At 48.3% G+C, this 27,097-nt stretch overlaps 1 protein-coding gene across 1 annotated transcript in view; it reads left to right on the top strand.

Moving 5' to 3' along the window:
- CELF6 (CUGBP Elav-like family member 6) overlaps positions 1 to 27,097 on the top strand; it is a 182,764-nt gene that overhangs the window by 110,908 nt on the left and 44,759 nt on the right. Inside the window, exon 3 of the mRNA XM_060282460.2 lies at positions 17,290 to 17,338. Within this exon, the coding sequence (XP_060138443.2) occupies positions 17,290 to 17,338 (49 nt within the window). The remainder of the gene's footprint in view (positions 1 to 17,289; positions 17,339 to 27,097) is intronic.

Below are 27,097 nucleotides of genomic sequence, written 5' to 3'. Positions count from 1 at the left end.
CCTGATACGATGCAATCTCGTATGCTATTTCCAGTGATGCATGCATCCTTACACACATTTTATCCCAGTACATGCATTTTTGTACACATTTCTTGGCACTGCAAAATTCAGTGAAGTGTGAATTTTTGAAAGATGGGAGTGTTAGGTTCGCATACTGTTTTGGAAAGTGTGATTGCGGAAGAGTCCCCTTTAAATACGAACCAAATCAAATTTCTTCCCCATCCCTACCTAGGAGCAGGCTTGGTAGGGAGGTGGGTGGCAGCACCCAAGCAGTGGACTGCAATGTATTTGGAAGGGAATGGTGTCAAATGTCCCGTGTGTCTTTGATATGTGGCTCTGTGCAATCCTCAACTTATCTGATCAGAAGTAAGCGCCATTGTGTTCATTGGGACTTACTCATTAGCAAAGTAGGTATAGGACTGCAGCCTGTGAGTCTGTTAGTGTGTGTGAACAGCAAAGTAAATGATCATATCAGGGAGCTAGAATGAGCCAGTATGGTTGGACTAGGTCCTGGGAGGGTTCAAATCCCCACTTAGCCATGAAGCTCACCAGGTGACCTTTGACCACTCATGATCTCTTTGCCTAACCTACCTTACAGGGTTGTTGTGAGAGCAAAATGAAGAGTGGGAGAACCATGAGTCCTTTGGAGGGGAAGTGGGATATACAGGAGCTGGTGATTGTCATAGAAATCAGGTTCTTTGATTAAGACAAAGAGATGCATATAGGGATATCAACCAAGACAGGATCTTCACCAAGGCTCTGGAATTCGCTTCTTAGGGAGCCGACACCCGCTCTGCTTTTCAACAACTGGTAAAGTTGCAGTTTTTCCATACAGCTTTTTGTGGTAAAAGATGTTGGCATGCTTATCCTCTGATTTTGTGTATTTATTTTCCACCGTTGTGTTTTACCGATCTTAGCAGACTTGTTTTACTTTGGTGCTTCCTTCTTTATTATACTGTAATGTATTGTTCACTGCTTCGTGGGCCCTGGGATTGGGAGGTGGGAATATAAGAATGCATAACCAATCAGCTTCGACAAACAATGGCCAAGGAACCCAGTTGAGGTGGCCTTTGTCTTTTGTGTCTTCAAGGCAATAGGGATTCAGGGTCGAAAGAGTTCTCCCGGTTGGAACATGCAGGGAGTTTACTATCTAGCTGGTCAGTGCTGGGCACCTATTTTTATACCGAGAATGTTTCAGGGTTGTTGTTCTTTTTTGGGGGGAGGATAGTGCAAGAGTGAACCTCCAGATGGTTGTAGTGCTGTAACACTGGGGAAGTATTACAGAACAACTAACAAAGCAGAATGATGCATGGTTGGTCAGTAAAAGATTTCCCACAATTGTGCTATTATTGCACCAATGAGATATTGCTGGATGCACTCTGATGTTGTGGTGGGGCACCTGGGGCAAGGCAAGCCCCCTCAGCACTGCTGGCTGATAAACAAAGGGGCAATAGCTCAGCGACCTACCTGAGAGGCAGCCGCAGCACCCTGTGAGCGTCAAGTACAGTGGAGAATGAACCTGGGGATTGGTCGGGAGCGGGTAAAAAGGTAAAGCAAAAGGGACCCTGGGCAGTTAAGTCCAGTTGAAGGCAACTATGGGGTTGCGGCACTCATCTCGCTGCCGAGGGAGCCGGCCACAAACAGGTCATGTGGCCAGCATGACTAAACCGCTTCTGGCGCAAGGGGACACCGTGCTGGGTGCCAAGAGTGCATGGGAATGGGTATCTTTCTAAAGCCCATGCAGAAGGCACCCTAGCAACTGTCTGTTTCCCAAATCTGCTCCTCAGTCTGCCCACACAAACATTGGGAGATTTTCTGCGTGAGAGGGAGGGCACACTAATTTTTATTTATTATTACTACTTTTTCCTTTTTGCTTCTGAAATTTTGTGTCCCTAAGAACTTTGTGCCCAGGACAACTGCCCCTGTGTCCACGCTATGCCCCTGGGTGGTGGTGAACCTGGAGAGGTCCTTTTGAGGGCAGCCCTGAGACTAAGGAGGAGGAAGCAGTGCGATCCATTAAATTGGAAAAGGCAGGCCGGTGAAGGCTGGCTGATGGTAGGCTGATGTTGGTGGGGCAGGGCCTCATTCACTCCAGAGGACCAGCCTCCACTGGATTCTAGCACAAATCCATCGGGAGTAAAAGGCTATGAAGCCCCTTTATCACTACTTTCCCTCACAAGCGCAGTAGGTTGGCCTGCCGTAAGTCAGGAGCTGCTTGGGCACATTTGGGAAGCTATCTGGGAACTGTCCATATTGGTCCCCTCTTTGCCTTCCCATTGCTGGGGCACAGCGAGAGGGAAGATGGATAGTGTTAGCCTTGGAGAATATGTCACACAGTGTTAGCTCATTTGAGAGCAATTTATCTCATTTCCTGCAGGGCCATACAGATCTGTAGAGGCCCACGTGGCAAGCAGGTTAGAAGAGCATGCATCGAGGATGAGCTAGCGCCATTAATGCTCTCCAACCACAGCAGGCCATTAGGAGACTGGCACTGTGCCCTGAGCCACTAGGGCAGTCACAGACACAGGAAGGACCCATTGGAAGGAGCTTTATCTTGGGGTGCTAGCACTACCAATCGCCTACCATTCTCCTTTGCTATCCTCTGTTTATCTGAATGTAATTTAACCTACTCCAGGTGAAAGGCAAAAACCAGTCCGACCTGTTGCATCAGTATATTCATGATTGCCTGAGACTAAGAGCTCCAAGACTTTGTGTGCTGCCTCCTCTAGAAAGGGAAGGTGTAGGGACTGCAGTTTTGTGTCGTGGTTGCTGTGTGAGAAGGCTCAGACGCACACTCCTAAGAGTGCTGAGTAGCAAAGAACACTTTACTTTGGTCCCTCTTATACAGCTCTATTATCATTAGCGCCAACTAGCAAGACTAACTGGAACTGCACTTACTTTACTCCTACTCCTATTATTATTATTATTATTATTATTAGTAGTAGTAGTAGTAGTATGCCACCCTATACCTGCATGTCTCAGGGCGTTTCACAGGATAAAATCACAATATTAAAACACAAAATGCATAACTATCAGATCCCGTATAGTACATGGGTATGTTCACAACCTCCTGCCCACCTAGCAGTTCAAAAGCACGTCAAAGTGCAAGTAGATAAGTAGAAACCGCTCCGACGGGAAGGTAAACGGCATTTCCATGCACTACTCTGGTTTACCAGAAGCGGCTTAGTCATGCTGGCCACATGACCTGGAAGCTGTATGCCAGCTCCCTCAGCCAGTAAAGCGAGATGAGTGCCGCAACACCAGAGTCATCCACGACTGGACCTAATGGTCAGGGGTACCTTATGTTCACAACACCAACTGATTTCCAAAAGATAACAGGGGCACTGAATATGCCTAGAGTCACTGAGAATTATTCTGTTTCCAGGTCTGGATGCAGAAAAGTCCATTTCTCATTATAGTGGAGCTCAGCTTTGCATCCGAGGAAATTGAGACTGTGACATTGTATAGCACCATTATGTCCACGGGATGTTTTTCTCAGAGGGATGCTATGCAGGCTGCTTGCTGTGATGCACCCCCTGGCACTTTTAAGCAGGGGTGGGGAACCCATGGTCTTGCAGATGTTGCTGGGCTGCTGTTGTTGGAATGCAATTACATCTGGAAGACCAGTTTCCCCTCCACTGAGGTAAGAAAGGAGAGGAAGGAAAACAACAACACAGCGCTCATATTTGAGAAGTGAGACATGCACACCTCTGAAAAGTATTAGATTTCTCCCCCCAAAATGAAATGAATTGTAGAGTTGGAAGCAACCACAAGCAACCTTGTGGTTTGCTGTGATGAAATTGCATAACTTATGTAATTAATTAGGGAAATTACAAAAGTTACATGGTCGTTCCACTATTCTGCCCCATGGGTTTCAAAGTAAAGGAAACACAATGCATTGGGGGAGAGGGGATGTGATCCACTAGATATCATTTGCGAACTGAGCAACAACAGCAGCAAATACCAATTGTATCTGCTGGATTGATTTCCATGCCAGACATGGGAGAAGTAAGCAAACCACAGCAATTTCCACTCCCACTTATGTTTTCAACAGAATTCTCTGGCCTCCCTACTTCAGGGGCACGCTCACCCCCACAAAATTCTGGGTTGAATTCTCCAATCCAGTAGTCCTATTTTATATCTGGCTCTGGTTGGTGGACTTTGGGGTTCTAGCAGGGCCGTCTTAAGCATATCTGGCGCCCTGGCGCCGTGGTGCGAAGATCCCTCTGGCACCACCCCCCCGTTACCCAGCGCGGCTGTCTGGTGGGCATAGTGTGCTGCGCGGCTGCCGCAGGCAAAGCCACGCGGCGCCCCCCTGGTGCCCCGGCGCCCCCCAGCCTTGCTGTAGGGCCGGCCCTGGCTTCTAGATAACAACGGCAACCACCACCACAAACCCCCCAAGCATGACATCTGTCTTAGGAGGCCAGAGAGAGTTGTACCTAGGACCTGTACTTACTCTAATCTTGTTAATCAATATGTTATGTTACCAACACCAGTGAGGATCCTAAAATCAGCATCCAGGGTCCAATACACGCAGGGCCGCCTTAAGCGCCCCTGGCGCCGTGGAGCGACGGATCCCTCCGGTGCCCCCCCCCGCCCCGTTTCCCAGCGCGGTGGGCAGGTGGGCACAGTGCGGCTGCCACAGGCGCTGCTGCGTGGCGGGCAGGCAGGCACAGCGCGGTTGCCGTGGGCGCAGCTGCGCGGCGGACCGACCGGCCAGCGGGCGGGCGCAGCTCGCGGTGCCCTCTTGGCGGGCCGGCACCGTGGTGCCCTGTGTTAGCATAAATCCTATACATGGTACAGATGCGGCATGTGGCTGAATTGTTTACTTTATATGATTGCTTTATATGATTGCTTTATATGAGGATGGTTGAGCTCTGGTTCCGATCCACGGACCTCTGAAAAGCGTAAACTGGCAAGGAGGCCTCAATCTGCAGCAGCTGATCCTGAGGAATTTCGCCTGCTTGGGAGTCACCGGTTCCTGCGTTCCAGGGGAGGAAGAGCACGGATAGTCTGCGTTCCTTATCACCGGAGCAGTGAGTAACCGGGACTGATTTATAGCGGCAATAAAACCTCTAAAGCGGCAGCTTAATTGCAGATGCCTGCCGAAAGCCTAATTTGCAGCTTCTTTGTACTTTGAAGTCAGAAGCTAGCAGCACGCTTACAGAAGCAAGATGGCTAAAGCCGGGGATTCAGATCAAACACCCAAGAGTTTGTGTCCTCTGTTAAATGACTCAAATTACGCAACGTGGAGTGTTAAAATGGAATGTGTTCTTATCCGGCAAGGACTTATTGAGTTGATTCAGAACGCACCGCCCGTTTTGCCAGGCCAAAGGTGGTTGAATCGCAACGCACAGGCAAGGGCAACAATAGTTCTGCATTTGGACCCATCACAGCTGGTTCATATTCGGAACTTAGATAATGCTTATGATGTTTGGACTCATCTTCGGGACGAGCACCTGAGGTTGCGCGCCGGATCAACAACATTATTCTTTCAGAGATTAATTAATTTGCGTCTGAAGGAGGGAGGAGACTTGAGAGCCCATTTGCATCAGATGCGTCAACTACGCCAGGAGCTAGCTGACAGAAACGTCAATTTGGATGACGACATTTATTGCTTTACAGTGCTAAATAGCCTTCCCAAGTCCTATAATGCTATTGCAGCCCAGCTGGGGGCTCAAGACCCTCAGCAAATGACTGCAGCAGGAATTTATGCTTCATTGCTTAATGAGGAGGACAGGACCCGCGCACAGGCGGAGGCCAACGGGGAGCGCTACTCACCCTCACCTGGTGCATCTGCAGAGACTGCACAAGCCCTTAAAACTGTGGTCAGATGCCAGTTATGCAATATTCCTGGGCACACAGCCAAGACATGCAGACGACCCCAGAAGGACTCAGGAAGTCAACAACAGGCTTCTGGGCCTAAGGGGCGAGGCAGCGGCGGTAGCGGCAGCAGCAGCAGCGGCGGCAGCAGCAAGGGCCCTACAGCACACAAAATGCTTGTAATGCTCACTCAGCTTGATGACCAAGAAGACGACGGGTCTTATCTGATCATAGATTCGGGATCTTCGCACCATATGGTGAACGACAAGAGACTGTTCCAGACTTTCGAGAAGCTGGACTCCATCGTGTCACAGGCAGATGGCAATTCTTTGAAATCCATTGGAAAAGGAACTATTTTTCTGAAATCTCTAAATTTGAGTATCAGTAATGTGTATCTTGTTCCAGAGCTGAAGCAAAACCTTTTCAGTGTTTCTCAAATAGATGAGAAGGGGTTTGAGCTGTGTTTTCACAGGGGCACCTGTGTGATTTCTAAAGATGGAGAAGTTCTTTTGACGGGACACAGAGACAAAGATAACCTTTTCAGATTATCTTATGATAAAAGTGATGCATGTTTTAATGTTGTTGATGATTGTTTGACAGGTCCAGAGGAGCCTAAGGAGGCAAAGAAGCAACCAAGCAAGAAAGGTCTAACACGTTGTTTCCAGATCGTTTCTGCTCATGTTTTTGGTCCTATGCCGAAGTCCCTTGGCAAGGCCAAATATTATCTTCTGATAACTGACCACTTCTCTAAGTATACGTGGTTTTATCCTCTGCAAAAGCCTCAGCAGGCTATTGTGAAATTTTCTGAATTTCATGCTAAGGTTGAACTGAAACATGGTTGTAAAATTGAATGTTTATTGACCAATGACATTCCTCTTTTTACTTCACAGGAGTTTCAAGCTTTTTTTGATGACAAAGGCATTCACCACAAGTTTGCCAAAACCCAGGCAGCTTGGGACAAAAGCTTATGTGTTAAGGTTAACACTAAGTTAGAAGCAGGCATGCAAGCGCAACTGCTGAGTTCAGGATTGTCTGAACAACTGTGGGCTGAAAGCATCTCATTTTTCCTTTACCAGTGGCTCAGACAGGTTCCTAAAGGACAGAAGCGTTCTCCTTATGAGATTCTGTTCCAACAAAAGCCTGATGTGAGCAACACTAAGGTTTTTGGAACCAAAATGTGGGTGGCTTCGCTCGAGGGCAAGCCAGTCCAAGGCATTCTATTGGGTTTTGAGGAAGGTCAATACAGAGTTATGTTGCTTTCTTCCAATGAGGTGATTCTTACTCAAGAGGTAGAACACTCTCCTACGCCACAAGAAACATATGTTCTTGATGAATTTCCCATAGGTGCCAATGATTTTGATGCTTCCTACACTGACACAAATGGTAGTGATAATGATTCCTTTGCTGAAGGCTCTACCCCGAGTAGCTCTGACACAGGGGAGACAGTCATACACAAAGGAACTCATGCTGTTTTTAACAGACCATCATCGGATGATGAAAAAGTGCTTGAAGCACTAGATCCACTGTTTACCATTGGTATGAGTTCTCCCAAAAGTCCTGAGGGGGAGAATCTCAGTAAACAGGATTTGCACCTCTCACGCAGGTCTGAGAGGATTAGAAGAGGACCCAAGAGGTATTCTCAGGAGTTTGCCAACACAGCAATTGCAAATTTAGCTGTGCTTAGAACTCCAAAACAGGCAGCAGTCACACAGGCTAAGCCACAACAACAGGTTGTCAAACGCAACACTGTTTCTGTCAACAGAGCAACTGCTCTGGTCCCCTGGAAGCCAAAGCTGGTCAATCCAGTCTCAGAGAGTTCCACAGCAGGAAAGTCCTACTTTGTTTATGACAACTGTCTGTTCACTTCTCTTAATGATGCTCTCACATTTGCATCTTTTTCCATTTCAGGATTCAGGGGAGATGTTAGCATAAATCCTATACATGGTACAGATGCGGCATGTGGCTGAATTGTTTACTTTATATGATTGCTGTAACTTTCCCACACACAGGAGACTGTGTAACTTGATCTCCTGTCATGTGATGTTCTTTGTTCTCTTTCTACTTTCATTTTCTTCTGAACTGGAGAGTGATGGCTGAACACACACTCTCTGAATAAACGTAGATTAGCACCTACGATTGTTTGCTGTCTTCTTTACCGAAGCCAGTGGCAATAGTAAGAATATTGGTGAGTAACACCCCAATATTCCAACACCCTGCGCCACCCAGCCTGGCTGTAGGGCCGGCCCTGAATACACGAGCACCACCCATTCTCCACACCCCAAGAGGCACAAGCAAAAATAGGCAGGCAAAGAAAAATGGCAGGCTTTGCTCATCAGAGTGAGAGGGAGGAAACTGGAACACGAGAGAGAAACAAATCATTAAAAGTGCCTAACTTTATTTTTTGAAATGTCATTTTCCTTAGAGCCACCCTGTACCCAGTGTCTCTGGCTTCTATTGGAAGGTCCTCTGTTTGAAGGACTGCCCCGTCCAAGTATGGTTTAAAGCACCCTTCTCTGAGTGGTGGAACTTTGGTTGGTGTTGGGTTGACTCCCATCAGCCCCAGCTATCATAGCTGACTGACAGGGATGATGGGAGTTGTGGTTCAGCCGCATCTGGAGGGCACCAGATTGGGGAAAGTTGGCTTAAAGTGAAGGAACACTCTGAGAGGAGAGAAGGGGGCTTGGCATTCCCCATCAGCAGTTGGACCCTGAGCAGCAGACTGAGAAGACACACAGGTCACCTGGGCACGGTCTTCTGCGTTATGGCGAGATGTATTGTATTTCTACTTAAACGACAGTTACTTTCTAAATTTGCATTTATATACTGTACATAAATTAACCCATGCAAATTTCATGCTAATCTGCACCCCCTTTTTATCCCTCTCATACTTTAGCAATGTATCCCCCCTTTGGGGAATACATGGCATTAGCGGCAGTCTGAAACCACTGGTAGAACACTTAGGAACAAACTTGTAAATAGTAAACTAAAATAGAGTACCCAGAACAACCATTAAAAAAGAAAAAAAGATTACACAGCTTCTTCATATATCTTCATCTTGTAGAGTGTTTGCATTGTCTATGTTAAATCTTTTAAAAGACAGAATGGTGTTGGGAAAAGAGAACAGTGTGAGTCTCTTGTTGTGGCCATAAGTGCAGTCACATAGAAGCTAACTCTAACTGGACCTATCGCCTTTCTCCATATAAAGCAGTGGTGGGATATATCCTGATTTGCAGACCTGAATTCTCCCTGTGCTTTAGTGTGCTGTCTTGTGTTGCTAAAGGGCCGCCGGGCTGCCTCATCCTCCTGGAGACTATATCTTGCTGTCAATGTAATCTCTGTCAACAGGATTTGGAAAATATCCTCTGGGAACACAAGAGCTGGAGAAACAAACACAGAGAGAAATAATTATTACTGATTAACCATTAGCTACATCTCCACATGGTGCTCCACTTGCATAAGTGTGCCAGGGAGAGGGTGGGGGAGGTCCCAGATAGGGGTTTTGCACTGCCCTTCTCCAAGCACACACATATAGCTGGAGCCACAAGAGGATCCGCCACCTCTCTTGAGATCTTTTGCTGTCAGGCAGTGTTGCCTGGTCTCCATTGAGGCTGATAGAGTGGGAAGCAGGGAGCCCAAGAAGTAGGTTGCACCAGAGACAATTACAGACACAGCCAACTAATTCTAAGGGTGCCCCAGCCCTCTGTCCAGCTGGGGTTGGCTAAGTGCAGATTGGGGGTGATGCAGCAGCTCTCAACTCATGGGCGTACCCAGGATCAAAACTAGGGGGGGGCACGCCAGCCATGCCCCCCAGCCCCAGCCACCCGATTGGCTGGCTGGCAATGATGTGGCCAGGATCCCCCAGGAAGCGTGGTCAACATCCACGCCCCCCAGAGGCATATGCAAATGAGGTGCCGCGGAGCATTGTGGGGCAGCACTTTCTGTGCTGTGCTCGCTGTGACTTGAAGGAGTGTGGGCTGAAGTTAGCCCAGGTCCAGGTCCAGGTTTCTCTCGACGGAGGCAGCTTCACTGGCAGTGTCCCTGCCTTGCCGTGCTCTTTATACCATTCCCCCCTTTTTTTGCTTCTAGGGGGGCAGTTGCCCCCCCTGCCCCACTCTGGATACGCCCATGTCTCAACTCACCCTAACAGACTGCACTGCACCTAACTGCACTGTGGCAGGGGAAAGAAAATCTCACTGTGCCTAACTTTCTGTGGGGCACCAACTCAGGGCAGTTATAGAACAGGAAGGGGTTGAGACCATGAGGGTGGTGAAGGGTGGTACACTGGGGTGAATGAGATGTTGCCTCACCAACCTCAGTCTGCCCTCAGCCAGCCCTTGCTTGCCTGACTTCCTGCTTGCAACCAGTCCGAGGGGTGGCGATGACTTCCATCTTCCTCCTCCTGAGTCTCAGTGTTGCCCCTCGCAGAACTCAGTGTTGCCCCTTGCAGAACTCAGCAGGGAGGAGGATTGAGGGGGGCAAAACTATATCCAGTTGGATCTGCCTGTCATTGGTTCTGGTGCCATCAGTGGGCATTGCTTCCTTCACTCAGTGGTGTGGCATCCTTTGCTGGCGCCCAGGGCACGCATGCACATGTAGGCACATGCACCAGGCAGGACCAGGGGCTGAGCATGGAAGGTAAACAAAACCCGCCGTGCCAGCCCAATGCTTCCCGCTGCTGGGCACACAGAAGTGTTCACAGGCCAGCCAGCCCACCCACGCAAGGGAGAGCCAGGCCATCCAACATGGCCCTTGGCAAGCACATCCCCCCCCCAACACTGGTAGGGCAGCCATTCAGCAAGGGGGCCAGGGGCACAGCGACAAGGCAAGGAGCCCATTGACTCCAGTGGCAGGCAGGGCAGGGATCCCTGTGTGTGGGCGCCTGGGTCGTACTCCCTCTAAATGCGCCCAGGGCTATGGCCCTCTGACCCTCCCTATGCTACGCCCCTGGGCACCACTGACTGCCATTGCATGAGGGATACTACCAACCTCCCTTTCAAGAAAATAGACCCAGGTGGCGCTGTGGGTTAAATCACAGACTCTAGGGCTTGCTGATCAGAAGGTCGGCGGTTCGAATCCCTGCAACGGGGTGAGCTCCTGTTGCTCGGTCCCAGCTCCTGCCAACCTAGCAGTTCAAAAGCACATCAGTGCAAGTAGATAAATAGGGACCACTCCGGTGGGAAGGTAAACGCCATTTCCGTGCGCTGCTCTGGTTCACCAGAAGCAGCTTTGTCATGCTGGCCACATGACCCGGAAGCTGTCTGCGGACAAACGCCGGCTCCCTCGGCCTATAGAGCGAGATGAGCGCCGCAACCCCAGAGTTGGACATGACTGGACCTGATGGTCAGGGGCCCCTTTACCTTTTTTTACTGGTACATGATGGGGAAGAGCACACCCCGAAGCAGTGGGCTTTGTACTGGCTGGTAGGCTTTACCAATCGCCAGAATTAGGGGGCTAAGGTGGGCTTGGTAAGCCAGAGCCTTTCCTAGCTTGAGATGCCAAAATGTTGTTTTTGTAAGGTTTTCCAAACACAGTGGGGGCGATTTGTCTACAGTTTTTATGTGTTTGGTTTAGGCTTTTATTTTTTTTTCAGAAAGAATGAAAGAAATGGAAATTGAGGTGGGAAATTAAATTACTCTTGTATTTACTTGGCTCTTGGTACAAAACAAGACAATATCCTTTGGGCTCAGCAGGCTCCCCTGATGATATTGCGCAGATATAACACGTTTGTAGCAAAGCAGTTGGGGGACATTTAATATTATTCTGTTCTCACGGTGAGAAAAACTAGGAATCTGTTATCAATGTGGCCTCACCTCTGAAAATCTTGTCCCACCCCCACGTTTAACAGATCTTGGGGTGGGGTGGGGGGTGGGGGGCAAGTGTGTGTGTTTTTGTTGGTTGTTTTCACACCCCAGATTCTTATGGCGATTTTGCATGCCCTGACCCCTACATAATGGGTCTTGATGAGTTCATGTCTTTCTCCTCTGCTTCCCAGGAAATGCTCATCCATTATGCTGCCTGGGTGTGTAAAAGTGTCCTTTCCCTCCCTGACAAGGGGAGAGGGCTTGACATATAACCTTGCCCCACACAAACAGAGGGAGGGGTGATGCAGGGACACACATGCCCCAGTGCGTGTGGGGCCACCTTAGCACTCTGAATGCTCCCTGGCCAAGGAGCAGCGGTGGCAGGAGACAGGCTGGAGCCCGCCCTCATAAAAACTCCCCTCGGTGTCAGTTTGACTAATTTGCTCGTCTTATCGCTGGCAGGATCCGACGTGCCCATCGCAGGCACAGGGCCATAAAACTAATGTAGTGAGGAGGCAGGCCGCAAAATGATAGATACGGCCCGTCGCTTGGAACAAGCATTAGCTTTATGAACCAGGGGTAATTGAAAGGAAATATTTGTCATTGGTCTCCGGCGGACGAGAAGTTTGCAGCAAACTTTGCGGCGACTGCCTCTGTTGGTCGGCTCGCCTGCCATGTCAGTGCGCAGGGACACAGGGTGTTAAGTGGCAGTAGTTAGTGGGGGTGGCAAATTGGTCTCCACTTGCTATCCTGGGCTTCACTCCTTCTTTGTCCCTTTGTCCCTTCAGGAACAATCAATCCCCCTAATGGCAAGCTCAGGTGAGGTGTGCCAGCAGAACTGCAGCCAGAACGGGGCCACTGAGAAGCAAGAGGGGGGTATCGGCATAGCGTGGGAAACCCTGAAGTTTGCTAAACTACCCAAAAACCCCCCACAAAAACTCATTGTAAAGTGGTGTGGAGAGAGAGTCCCAGAACAGCCGAATTAAGACTGAGCATGCTCAGTGCCCTGAAATGTTGTGCATCTGTTGTGGTGGGTGGGGGACAGAAAACTGGGGTAGTGGCACATTAGGGGACTCTGGAAGAGGGTGTGGCTTGCTGACTGGCAGAAACAATGAACAGGGTAACTCCACACTGCACCGTTTTGTTGCCAGCCTCACTTGTATAGCAGTTTTGGCAGAGGTCGTGAATGTGTTTTGTTTAGAACGAGCCCTACATAGCCCTAAATAATGGGTGGGGTGCCTCCACCCACAAGCCAATCTTCACCCACCAGACAGTCCGGTTTGACCCACGAGTCCAGTTTCCTGAAGAAACAGGCCTACCTGCCCATCAACAGATGGCAGCAGGATTTCCTGTCTAGTCACCAGCATGAGGATTAAAGCCTGTTCCCTTCTTCTTTGAACAAGAAGGGGTGGCAAGGGGGTGGGGGGCTATCTTATCCCCACCACTCACTGCTATTGCCCACCCGTTTAGAGGAGAAGCAGAACAAAGGTGCCCTTTGAAGATGCCTCTCCCCTTTAAGGGAGCAGTGTATGGTGGCTGTGTGTGTGTGGGAATCTTCCACCTCCATTGCTGACCGTTCACTCACTTAAAGGAGCAGGGAGGCTGTTTCAAAGGGTGCTTTTGCAAAGCACTTTAAGGGTAGGTGGCACTGTAAACAAACCTCATACATTCACAAACCTCATCCCCAAATGTGGGCTCTATACTAGATGGTTCCGTAGTGCAAGGGTCACTCGGATCACACCCTAACCATAACATTCAAAGCTTTTCATACCACTTTAAGTGTCATGGCTTCCCCCCAAAGGATCCTGGGAAGTGTAGTTCGTTAAGAGTCTTCTAACAACTTTCAGCATCCTCTGCAACCTACAGTTCCCAGGATCCTTTGGGAGGAAGCCGTGGTATGAAAGTGCTTTAAACATATGTCATGGGTGTGATCTGTGTTACGCATTATTGATCACTGTGGGGCATAGCTGCCAAGTACCCTGTTTTCCCCGGGAAACCCCCCGTTTTTACTTGCCTTTTCCCGGTGGTCCCCCGTATCACTTCATCTTCCGTTTTTCTCCATTATTTTCTCCTGCCGATGGCCATTCCCCCCCCCAAACTTCCGGTGTCGCTTTGCCCATCTATGGGCATCAAAAATGGCCGCCGCCGACACCGGAAGTCGCGTCGACGCACTTCTGGCCATATGTAAAAGTTACTTTTGAAGCCACCGGTGGCCATTTTTGGTGCCCATAGAAGGGCAAAGCGACACCGGAAGTTACATCGAAACAACTTCTGGTGTCACGCGGCTGCCGGTCCCGGATTCTGCAGTCCGGGATTTGGAAGGTAAGCTGTGGGCATGTTGAATTTTGCAACTTTCACATTCCAAAAATGAGGGGTTCCAGAATGTTGCAACATGGCTTAGGAATCCAAAAGTTATTTGGGTTCAATTCATATAATTTAGTTATGCCTAGTAAGTAAAACATGTGTCAAATTGCATAGAAATCATTAAGAATGATCATGAAGTACTTGCAATTATTATTATTATTATTATTATTATTATTATTATTATTATTATTTAGGCATTATCTTACATTTTCAGAAGGTATTTCTTCATCAGACTTAGATGTATCAAGCTAAATGTTGTCCAATCACAAAATAATAGCAGTTTTGTATTCCTCACACCCTAAAGCATATTTTTAAGACCCCCCACAGAAGAAATTTGCAAAAATGAGAAGGCTTAACCCTGTGTACAGATAAGGATTTCTTGCATCTGATGTGTGTGTGGACCAGGAATTGGATGAGGAACCAAACCAGGCTGTGCCCAGGCACTATGCCATTTATGGCTCATGGTTGCATTGCATAAACAAGCAAACAGAAGAATTGATTTAGCTACAGGGACCTCTTAAAGGAGGAGAACAAACATCCTTTCACTGCCAATAGTTCCTGGTTTCTAGATGCTGTGGCCATCTTATCACAAATTTACCTTTGCACGCTCCCTTGGAAATCCAAAGGCAAACAGAAGCTATACACGTGAATGCATTCCTGGTCGCCTGCAGGGCTAAATGGCACCTGACTCTTCAGGACTGCCGATCCAGATGACTTGCAGCTTTTCCCTGAAGAAGTTCCCCTGCAGATAGCTCGCGATGTATGCGGTTGTGATCTTTGTGTGTCCCCCTGCGTGTCCAGCGAGGCAGTCAGGGGTGGGGGTGGGGGAGATGAATGATTGGATACATCAGCATCCTTTCATCTGTCATCCTGATGAGGCAAAGGAGCTTTAATCGACTTTAATAGCCATCAAATGGCATCAACAACTTCTCCTAATACGCAAATCAATTAGCAAGATTGATTGGCAGGAGGAGAGTGGTCAGGTGGCTCTGGGAGGCAAGGAAGGAGGGCTATAGCCTGCCACAGAGCCGTTTTGGAAACTCCAGAGCGATGGAGAAGACTTTGGGAAACAATACTGTTGCTGTGCTGTGGTGCCCTGGGGACTTGTGCAGGCATTCCTGTTACTCCTTGTTTGCCGTTCCAAGATGTAACTGCTGCATTCATCTTTTTTCGTTCGCTGCAATCCTGTCTGTTTAGTCTGCGGCTTAGAATGGACAAGCGGGAGCCTGCAACAAAATGTTGCAGTGGTGTCATACTGTTCCACATTCCAGCTAGGCACCCATGCCCTTTTCCCGAATACACCACTCCATTTTCCCCACTCCATGTACCTTGGTAATTCCCATCTATGGCTGCTGCAATAATGATATCTGGGTACATGCAAATGCAGGCTCCGGCGGATGAAGCAGACGAGACTTGTAGCCCAATGGTCAAGAAGGCAGATACCGCAAGTGCCGTAGAGAAAAATGAGAAGGTAGCCCATGTAGGAGAAGGAAAACTCTGGCCCTCAATTGTGGGATATCTTCAGGAGAAGAAAAGACGAAAGAGTAAACCTTACACATATGTGGAGTGGAGTTCCTGTTTGACGGCACCTTGTATGCCTCCTTCTGGCAACATCTGCTGCCAAACTGTTTGCTCTGCTTTCCATTGGACCATGTTTGCAAGGCTAAGGGGGGTGGGTGGGTGGGTGGGTCTTCTTATCTGGACAGCCCAGGACCTCCATACACACTACCCAGGCGTGCGCCCCGGGGAGGTCACTTCATTGCTGCTAACACAATGGTTTGACTTCACCCCTGGAGGCACACTCCATTGTCTCTCGAGAAACCTCTTGTGGAGGAGGCACACAAAGAATGACCTCAGATGGTGATCTCAGGGTCCAGGCTGGCTCATATGGAGAGAGGTGGTCCTTGAGGTATTGCGATCCTGAGCCGTGTAGGGCTTTATAAGTGAAAACCAGCACTTTGAATTGGGCCCAGAAACTAATCGGCAGCCAGCACAGTCAGGCCAGGATCAGTGTAGTATAATCAAACCATCCTGCCCCCAGTAAGCAACCTGGTTGCCAAATTCTGCACCAGCTGAAGTTTCCAAATGTCTTTAGAGGCAGCCCTATGTATAATGCATTGCAATAATATAACCTGGAGACTACTAGAGCATTAGGCTACCCTTGCCCAGACAGGGGTGCAGCTGGGCCACCAGCCCAAGGTGAGGAAAGACACTCTGTGCCACTGAGACCACCTGAGCCTCAAAGAGCCAAAGCAAATGATGAATTTTAACAAGGAGAAATGTAAAGTACTACACTTGGGCAAAAGAAAAAAGAAAAAAAAAGGCACAAATACAGGATGGGAGACACCTGACTTGAAAAGTACATGTGAAAAGGATCTAGGAGTCCTGGTAGACCACAAACTTGACATGAGTCAGCAGTGTGATGCAGCAGCTAAAAAAGCCAATGCAATTCTGGGCTGCATCAATAGGAGTATAGCGTCTAGATCAAGGGAAGTAATAGTACCACTGTATTCTGCTCTGGTCAGACCTCACCTGGAGTACTGTGTCCAGTTCTGGGCACCACAGTTCAAGAAGGATACTGACAAGCTGGAACGTGTCCAGAGGAGGGCAACTAAAATGGTCAAAGGCCTGGAAACAATGCCTTATGAGGAACGGCTTAGGGAGCTGGGTATGTTTAGCCTGGAGAAGAGAAGGTTAAGGGGTGATATGATAGCCATGTTCAAATATATTAAAGGATGCCATATAGAGGAGGGTGAAAGGTTGTTTTCTGCTGCTCCAGAGAAGCAGACACGGAGCAATGGATTCAAACTACAAGAAAGAAGATTCCACCTAAACATTAGGAAGAACTTCCTGACAGTAAGAGCTGTTCGGCAGTGGAATTTGCTGCCAAGGAGTGTGGTGGAGTCTCCTTCTTTGGAGGTCTTTAAGCAGAGGCTTGACAGCCATATGTCAGGAATGCTTTGATGGTGTTTCCTGCTTGGCAGGGGGTTGGACTGGATGGCCCTTGTGGTCTCTTCCAACTCTATGATTCTATGATTCTAAGAGACAGCAAAGGATCCGAAAGTACCCCAAAGCCGTGTGCCTTCTCCTTTACAGGGACTGTAACCCCATTGAGAGCAGGCAACCTCCCACCCCTTTCATTTTGAGCATCCTCTGATTGCTTTCGCTCTGCTTTCCTTTGGACCATGTTTGCAAGGCTAAGGCGGATGGTCAAGAAGGCTTCTGACTAACCAGCTAAGCTGATTTGAGGAGCACTGGATGGCTAGACTCTAACCAAGGGTGCCTGTGTTTTGTTTGACAGATGAACCGCCCAATTCAAGTGAAGCCAGCAGACAGCGAGGGCCGAGGAGGTAGGTTGCTCTTCATTTTCAACCCATTCATCCATGCTTGACTAACTAACCCTGAGAATCTATTTAGTGTCTCGACCGGGAGCACAGTTGCACCACTACCCGGTAACGGCCGATCAGACTCTTCTAGCTCTGCAGCTGCGCTGTGCCAAAATCCCCTCTGCTTTGCCCTTTCCCCTCTCAGTCAGCGGCAGAGATGTGAGGCGTTCGGAAGCCGAGAGATCAGCGCAGCCCCACCGACCACCATCTCCTCATTAAAATGAGTGAACAGGATGAAGGTCCATTAATTTAAATAAATCTCTTCTGAGTCAAACCACCTTTTTGTTCTTTCTGGGTTTTAGTGTTTTGTTTTGTTAATTTAAATTGCATTTTGCCACCTCTGTTTCCTTTTTGTGCATCCACCTTGGGGGGCCCTTATTACAGCTCAGAGGCTAGATAATAAAATGTTTAATTTAAACAAGTAAACACCATACACAGAACATTGATGCTTTTCTTGCTGACGCTGATGCTCCAGCCTGCACCCTTTAACCTCAGTTGCTCTGGCTGACACACTCTACAATTTCACCTGCCTTTAATGTGGTTTGCCCCCTTCCCCAAAGTGGCTTTTCCTGTGATTCATCTCTCTCCCAAAAGTGGCTTCTCAAGAAAGGATTCTGAGAGGTTTGCTCATGTAAACAGATTGCTGACATGGGCTTTCTGTTTCCAAGGCTCAGATGGCAGATCATGAGACTCTTAATCTCAGGGTTGTGGGTTCGAGTCCCACATTGGGCAAAATATTCCTGCCTTGTGGTTCCTTCCAATGCTACAATTCTAGGATTCTATTATCCTTTGCTCTCTTACTTCAGTCATGAGGGCTGCATCTAGCATAGCCAATGGGAAGACAGGAAGAGGCAGCAGGACACTGTCATTGGATGGGGTGGACATTGAGGGATGGATGGGAGCATGTGACTGATAGCTGGATTTGTTTCATGCCTGGCTGCACCTTCTGGTTAGGCACACATTTTTGGATGCCACAGATACTTTCTTCAAAAAATACACAGCGTTCATAACACAGAGAGGCTCACGAGGCAGACTTTCTGTTAATGAAAATATTGATGATCATAGAACAGCCCTGCACGATCTACTCTGTTTATTTAAAGCACATGAATTCCCCAAAAGAATCATGGGAACTGCAGCCTGTTAAGGGAGCTGAGAATTGTGGGAAGTCATGCACTGTAACTGTGCATGGTATGTGCTTTAAATACATGCTGCGGATCACAGTGGTGCATCAACTTTATACATAAGAAAAGAAATTGGAATGCTGTGCCATGGATAGGGATACAGCCACCCGCATGCATAATGCAGATTTTGCATATTTGCATGCTTTTTTCTTATTTTGCATAATGTATTCTGTTTCTGCTAGTCACAGGGAGGGACGAGGAACAGCACAAGGCACTGAAACTCCACCCCCTCTCCTGAGCAACTGAAAAAAGTCAGCTGCCCATTGGGCTTTGGGCATTTAGCAGATTTACATGCTACCAAGCCTCTCTTCCAATCCATAGCTTAAAACAATGGAAAGCTGGGAGTCTTGTGACAATGGATTTTGTACATAATACCATGCTTTGCACCTTTTCTAGTCTCGTGTGGAACCGCGGACTAATGGTAATGAGAGCCAGTGTGGCATAATGGTTAGAGTTTTGGACTAGGACCTCACAGGGTTGTTGTGAGAATAAAACAGAAAGAGGAAGAAGAAGGGTTTGTGCTACCTTGAGCTCTGTAGAGAAACAATCAGATGCAAATGTTACAATAAATATATAAATAACCTTGCTTGCATAAGCGAAGAATGAAGCCCTCCCCTTGTCAGGTTTTCTGTCCATCAGGCTCTCCTTTGCAGTAGTATAGGGCATCTAAATAACATTGCTCACAAACATAGAACAATCAGAGTTGGAAGGGACCATGAGGGTCATCTAGTCCAACCCCATGCATTGCAAGAATGTTTTCCCAATGTGAGACTCGAACTCATGACCCTGAGTTTAAGAGTCTCGTGCTAGCTCAGTTGGTAAAAGCATGAGACTCTCAATCTCAGGCTCGTGGTTTCAAGTCCCTCATTCGGCCAAAAAATTAAATCCTGCATTGCAGGGGGTTGGCCTAGAGAAAGAACCCTTGTGGTTCTTTCCATTTCTACAATTATATGTGCCTATGCTAAGGCACATTATTAAAATACAGTATCATAAAACTGCAACATTAAAAAATATATATTGCAGTGAGCACTTTTTACAGCTCACCGGGGCGAGCGGGGAGGAACCTCATTTAAACAGTATTTTGAAACACCAAGATCAAAGTTTCTTGAAAGGCCTGGGAGAATTTTCTTTTTATAAGTCTTCCCCTAGTAATGCCAGAAGAACATAGCAGAGGAGCTGGGATGGCAAGACAGAGGATGCTCTGTCCTGGGTATCTGTTTATTTCATTTCACTTAGCTTCAGGGGTCCTTTTCTTCCCCCTCCCGGCCAGGCTCATGTTCTCAGTTTGGGACATTTCGGTGCTGCAGCCGATGGAACTGCCATGCTCTCCTTTCATCGGATGGCTTTCAAAGGAGCGAGAGCCCCATCTGAGCCTGGACGTCTCAACCACACCAAGCCCCTTCTTTCTCCGGCTGATCTCATTACAGGCTGGGCTGGGGCCAATGCTGGGATCTTAAAGGCCACCGCTCTGATGCTGCCTTGCGGTGGCTCTGTCACTCCTGCCTGCAGTTAGACCCAATTCCTCCCCTCGAAATGTCAGGCGGCTGCGGATTATTGCATTTGAGGCGCAGCACAAGTTGAGATAAAGCACCCCGGGAATCAATGAGGAGTTGGCCTCAGCCCTGGTTCCCCATTGATTGATGAACCTGTTCCTGCACCAAGCACAATTACTCCTGGGGTGGTGATGGGGGGGGGGGGGCAAGAGCCAGTTGGGACTTAGGTGCTGCTGTGAAACTTCCTCTGACACCCCCAGGTAGAGGATGCCTAGAGAGGCAGCTTCTGTGCTTTTCCTCTGTGAGTTTGTTACAAAAGCCTGGCTATATCTTGTGGCAGGGACCCAGGTGGCGCTGTGGGTTAAACCACAGAGCCTAGGGCTTGCCGATCAGAAGGTCGGCGGTTCGAATCCCTGCGACGGGGTGAGCTCCCGTTGCTTGGTCCCAGCTCCTGCCCACCTAGCAGTTCGAAAGCACATCAAAGTGCAAGTAGATAAATAGGGACCGCTCCGGCGGGAAGGTAAACGCCGTTTCCGTGCGCTGCTCTGGTTCGCCAGAAGCAGCTTTGTCCTGCTGGCCACATGACCCGGAAGCTGTCTGCAGACAAACGCCGGCTCCCTCGGCCTATAGAGCGAGATGAGCGCCGCAACCCCAGAGTCGGACACGACTGGACCTGATGGTCAGGGGCCCCTTTACCTTTATATCTTGTGGCAGGCAGTCATCAAGATTTGTTCTTCCACCTTTCGTGGAGGTTTGCCTGTCTTGTCTACATTTGCTCACATTTGGTCCCATCGAGGTCTGTTTTCTCCTAATCTTTCCCAGGAGATGGGCCTCAGCATGAAGAGAACAGAAAAGTCCAATGTAGAAGTTTTAGGCATTTCCTGTCTCTGAGCTCCAGGGCAGGCAACCCAAGGTTATGCCCACCCAGAGCGTTTTTTTAAGCCAGAACTTCTCAGGTAGATGCCACTGCCATTATAAGAAAACAAGGGAGGCGTTCATGGTGAGTTCCGGCACCTTTTTTTCTGGAAGACTAACACTGGTTATGCCCTTATCAAATTGGTCTTATTCTCGAGGCAATTAGTTGGGGGTTTTATGTAAAAAAAAAAATGGGAAGGATGAGGACATGGCCATAGCCAGGATTTATTTTAGTGGGGACAGGCATTATGTTGGAGGGGGCAGAACCAAGTTATCTGCAACACAATTGGTCAGTTAGTTAAGTATTTTTATTTATTTACTTGATTTGGGGGGGCAGCTGTGCACCCCTGCACTTCCCTGGCTACACCCATGGATGAGGAACCTGTGACCCCCCCCCCAATGTTGTTGGATTCCAGCCTCCAGGAGCTCCCATCCACATGGCAAATGATCAGAGAGGATGTGAGCTGCAGTCCAATGAGATCAGGAGAGCCACCGGTTCCCCGTCTCTGATTCAGAATACGTATATCCTGCTCTCAAGGCATCTTACCAAAAGATTTGCACAATGCAACACAGATTGGGCATAGTTTCAGCGAGAGAAATAAACATGGTGTCCACCTGATTACTCCACTGGCATTTCCTGCCTGCATTCCCTGGTGTGGCCCTTCAGCCTCCACCTAGTAAGCAGCAGAGCCCACTGATGGCCTCTGTGCTAGCAAAGTTACTTAAATAACATAGGCGGTGCCCAGAGAGAAAAGTAATCCTGATAACACTTTACTGAGGAAACTGATCAAAAACAGTATATAATTTGAGCGGATAGGAACCTAGAGGTTTTTTTCTTTCTTACTTCAGGCTTCGTACATAATAGGGATAGGGATAGGTAAAGGTAAAGGGACCCCTGACCATTAGGTCCAGTCGTGACCGACTCTGGGGTTGCGCGCTCATCTCGCATTATTGGCCGAGGGAGCCGGCGTATAGCTTCCAGGTCATGTGGCCAGCATGACAAAGCCGCTTCTGGCAAACCAGAGCAGCACATGGTAAATGCCGTTTACCTTCCCGCTGTAGCGGTTCCTATTTATCTACTTGCATTTTGACGTGCTTTTGAACTGCTAGGTTGGCAGGAGCTGGGATAATAGGGATACATTCAACCAAACATCATAGCATGTGTTACCTTTCTAGAGATCTACTGTGCCTGCTTGCTCAGTAGCATCCTCCTCCTCTTCGCTAGTTGACTTTAACACTAACAGGGTTACAAACCGAATGATCCTTGCTGCTGCAGTTCCAACTGTCTGAGGAGTGGGGGCTGAGCAGCTTTCCCTTTGCGGGCACCTGGCAGTTGCCAGGCAGTAGCTCCCTCTGGGGGTTTCTGAGGCAAGAGGGGAGGCCAACCAAGCAGCTGGAACTCTGGACAGCCAATGATTAGGGATGCTTGAGGAATTTTATTTCTGCAAAGTGACCTAATGTGTGGTTCAAAACTTAATTATCCATTGCACTTCACTTTTCTTTTCCTTTTGTGGTACTGTTCTAAAAAGAAAGAAAGAAAGAAACCCAAAAAACACCATACCAAAATGTATTTTAAAAAATACATATTTTAAGATAAAATGCATTTGGGAATGCATGCATTGAGATAAAATACATCTTTAAATAAGAACATAAGAAAGAAGAGCCTGCAGGATCAGACCAATGAGCCTTCCAGTCTAGCATCCTGTTCTTACGGGCCAAAAATCTGCAGGCACAGGAGCCCTTTCCCCTCCTGTGGTCTCCAGCTCCTGATATGCAGAAGCCTTGCTGCTTCCAACTGTGGAGGCAGAGCACAGCCATTGTGGCTGGTAGCCATTGATGGCCCTCTCTCCGTGAATTTGCCTAGTCCTCTTTTAAAGCCAGCTGGCATTCAGAGTGTGTTGCTTCCAACCATGAGACAGAGTGCAACTGTCATAGTTTGTAGCCACCAATAGCTTTATCCTCCCTGAATCTATCCACTCCTCTTGGGTTGGTGGAAATCGCTGCCTCCTGTGGGAGTGAGTTCCATAGATTAACTGTGTGCTGTGTGACAAAGCTCCGTGTCCCACAGTCCCTCAGTGATTAATGCAGACATGGATATTTAGAATTATGGGCTGAAACTTTATTGGTTTCAAATGTGAGCGATTTGGCTTAAGCACTGGGTGAAGCCAGGCTATTTCTCGACCCCCCGCCCATCTGCAGGGAGTCAAATTAAGAGTAAACCACCAGAAGGGGGAGCCCTATGACTTACACCAAACAGGGGCACCTCGAGGGGTCCTCATTGAGGTCGTGGCATGACCCTAGCCCATGCCCAGGCTTCGGACAGGATCCACACCCCCAGATCTCTTTAACAGGATACCCTTAATGAGGAGGGGCAGGCGGGGGATACAACCTCACCTCCATTAAACAAAAGCTTACCCAATGCCTAACCTTGCAAAGTTGTGACAATCACTACAAGGTAGGCGAAAACCAAGTGGCAGGTGCCAACTTGCCAAGAGGAAAAATTCCTACCCGGCCCCAACAACAAGGTGGCCGATATTTGTCCGTAGCAAGGTCATGCATACCAAAGTTTAGAAAGACGGTGGGTGGTGGGAGATCTGGCAAGGAGGCGAGAGAAGGAAGCCCCCGGCTGCGCCATGGTTTAAAATACCTGCGGCCACCACCACCCCCTGCCGGCATATATTGGCTGGGAGGGGGTGATGCGGCCGAGGCAGGTGCAGAAGGGGGCGTCAGTCCCCCGTCCCTGAGATGGGTCACCACGAGGGCCCAGATGCCCGGCCACAACCTCGCCCACCACAATAGGTGAGCGGTCTTACTTGTCATGAATCTTCTAATAGCCAGCTTCACTGGATGCCCACGAGCTCTGGTGATATGCGAGAGGAAGACGGTGGCCATGTTTCACCTCCACTATCTGAGTCGGTAATGCTTTTGAATGCCATTTGCTGGATTCTGCAGGAGGTGAGAGTGCTTACGTGCTCAAGTTTCTCTTGAGGGTTTCCCATAAGCATTTGGTTGGCCACTGTGAGAACAGGATGCAGGGCTAGATAGGCCATTGCCCTGATTTAGCAGGGCTCTTACAGTCCTATGGTCTTCATAGAATCATAGAATTGTAGAGTTGGAAGGTACCCTGAGGGTCATCTAGTCCAACCCCCTGCAATGCAGAAATATGCAGCTGTCCCATAAGGGCATCAAATCTGCAACCTTGGCATTACCAGTACCATGTTCTAGCCAACTGAGTTATCCAGGCTTCTTCTTCTTTTTTAAAAAAGCCCTAAATAAAGATTGAAGAGCAACAGTGAAACCAATTACAAAGAGACCCCACACAGTTTTGCTAATGGCATGTGGCAGGGCAGATTTGAGGAAAGCATGATACAGAGAATAGAAAACCATTCAATTAAACAACTGCTGGATTATTAGCAAAGGCTTAACAGCAACACTTGAAACAACACCCTGGGACCACCAGCATTGTACATCCAAAGACGTTGTCCTCAAAATGGCTTGGTGCTATGTTCAAATTTGACTCCTTTTACGGATACCTTTCATGTTGTTGTTTAGTCGTGTCCGACTCTTTGTGACCCCATGGACCAGAGCACGCCAGGCACTCCTGTCTTCCACTGCCTCCCGCAGTTTGGTCAAACTCATGTTCGTAGCTTCGAGAACAATGTCCAACCATCTCGTCCTCTGTCATCCCCTTCTCCTTGTGCCCTCCATCTTTCCCAACATCAGGGTCTTTTCCAGGGAGTCTTCTCTTCTCATGAGGTGGCCAAAGTATTGGAGCCTCAGCTTCAGGATCTGTCCTTCCAGTGAGCACTCAGGGCTGATTTCCTTAAGAGTGGATAGGTTTGATCTTCTTGCAGTCCACGGGACTCTCAAAAGTCTCCTCCAGCACCATAATTCAAAAGCATCAATTCTTCGGCAATCCGCCTTCTTTATGGTCCAGCTCTCACTTCCATACATCACTACTGGGAAAACCATAGCTTTGACTATACGGACCTTTGTTGGCAAGGTGATGTCTCTGCTTTTTTAGATGCTGTCTAGGTTTGTCATCGCTTTTCTCCCAAGAAGCAGGCGTCTTTTAATTTCATGACTGCTGTCACCATCTGCAGTGATCATGGAGCCCAAGAAAGTACGTTTCATACCTGGTTGTATTTCTAGGCAAATATTTCTGCAGACCACATTTAAACTACTACTTTTGGCACCTGGTTGTGGGTATTTGTTTGTTGTTGTTGTTTTTTCTGGAAAGGATCTTCATAAGTGACGGGCACTGAAAGGAAGGTGTTAAATGTCATGACAACTGCCGTAACTGGGTCAGGAAAACAATGGTGTCCCCTCTGGTACAGCACCAGCAGTAGCCCATCAGTGATAGAAGCCCAGCTCTGCCGCTTCTTCCTCCTTTGCTGGTTTCAAGCATCTTCACCAGCGCAAACATGGAATGATAACACGGACTTAGGTAAATAGTGTGTGAAGAGGAAAAAGAAAGTAGCCATTCAAAGCAACTCATCAAGCTGCATTAGAAAAACCATGCACTTCAAGGTATATAAAGCAGTGAAGATTTGAGCAATTAAACTCAGCTTGTGAAAAGGGCCTGGAGAATGCCGAAGCCAAGCAAGTCTGGCCTGGGGTAGGGCCTGGGTGCAAGGCCACATGGAAAACTTTCTGTACCATTGTGATAAAAAGTGAACCAGCTCACACTGTGCTGCACTGGGTCACATAGCCTCATTGACTCAGAACCGGATGAAACCATTCAGATGCTGAGTCCGTGCTAGAGGCTCTCAGCATCCTTTGCAAACTACAGTGTTGGAAGCCATGACTGTTAAAGTGTTATAACAGTGCTTTAAACGTTCCAAGGGGGAACCGGGGACGCCCGGTGCATCAACTGGGGGAATCGCTGACCCTCCCCCATGACCCAAATTGAGCCGGCCACCTGGCCAACTGCCCAGTGGTGCTCCAGGGCCAGTAAAACCCCCAGAGCCAACGCAGGGAGAAGGAGGAAAGGAGAAGGAGAAGGAAGAGAGAGAAAGAGGAAGAAGAAAAAAGGGGGGGCGACCTTGCCGCGCTGCCGCCGCCACCACTGCTGAGTAACAGAGGTAGGAGAGTACTGGGAGGGTAAGGACACATGGCCAAGCTCAGGCCCAACCCAAGCCTACTGTATGGCAGATAGCACTCCAAGAGATCAGACCGGGGCCCAAAGGAAGGCCATGCAACAGAGGAGACCCAGAAGAGAAGATATCACTGCTTAATTATTATTCTTTTAAAAAAAGATTTTTTTAAAATAACTTTTTTTCTCTCTTTTTTTTTTTAAAAAAAAAGTGTCCCCAGATTCTTGGGGGGGGGGGAATCTGGTAACCTTATCCCAGAGGAACTTTGCAGACCAGAGCAGGAATTTGTATTTTTGAACCAGAGCTGTGAGCAACACCCTCTGGTCCTTTATCTCCCTCCATCTCTGAATCAGCCCTTCCCATAGATAAAGACACGCACACACAAATGGGCACACCATTCTGCTTTCCCAAGTGATCAGAGCCAGTAAAAAGTAATCGGAGACTTGAAAAGCCCATAGAGCTGAAAAAGGGGAAAGGGGAAAGGGGAAAGACTGTCACGTTTCCAACTTCCTTCGTCAGATCTGTACACTTCAAGATAAGGGCAACCGCTCTCGGCACCTCATGGCCAAGTGGGCCGGGAGAGGGGTCTCAGAGGCCGCATGTGTACCAGGGAAAGACCTCAGGCGCATTGCTGTGCCTATAGGTGCCACATTGACAATACCTGCAGTAGAAGTTGCAAAAGCAGCATTTGCAGCGATAAACCAAGAGACAGTTGGAGCAGATTGCACTCTTTGCAGCCCTTTCCATTAGCCAGAAAACTGAATCATAGTACAAGAATACTGAGATGTTTGGAAAATGTTGTTCTAGTTAGCTGTTGTTGTTGTTTTTAGAAAACTAAGGATTATTTATTGAAGGGTTGTCAATATGCTCACCAGTTTACCATAATCTGGCTTTGACCGTGTGGCTCTAATACCCAAGTTCAGCTGGCTGTGACCCCCTGACTCTCTGCTCTTTCTGCATCTCAAGAAGCTGCAGGGATTGTAGCCAATGGATGACTAGCACCCTCTAGGGGAAATACCAGGCCAGTAGCTCACCCTG

Source organism: Zootoca vivipara, chromosome 13 (genome assembly GCF_965207765.1).
Source record: "Zootoca vivipara chromosome 13, rZooViv2.hap1.1, whole genome shotgun sequence".
NCBI classification, from domain to species: domain Eukaryota; kingdom Metazoa; phylum Chordata; class Lepidosauria; order Squamata; family Lacertidae; genus Zootoca; species Zootoca vivipara.
Note: the sequence above shows the minus strand (reverse complement) of the source record. Positions and strands in the feature narration are given on the sequence as shown.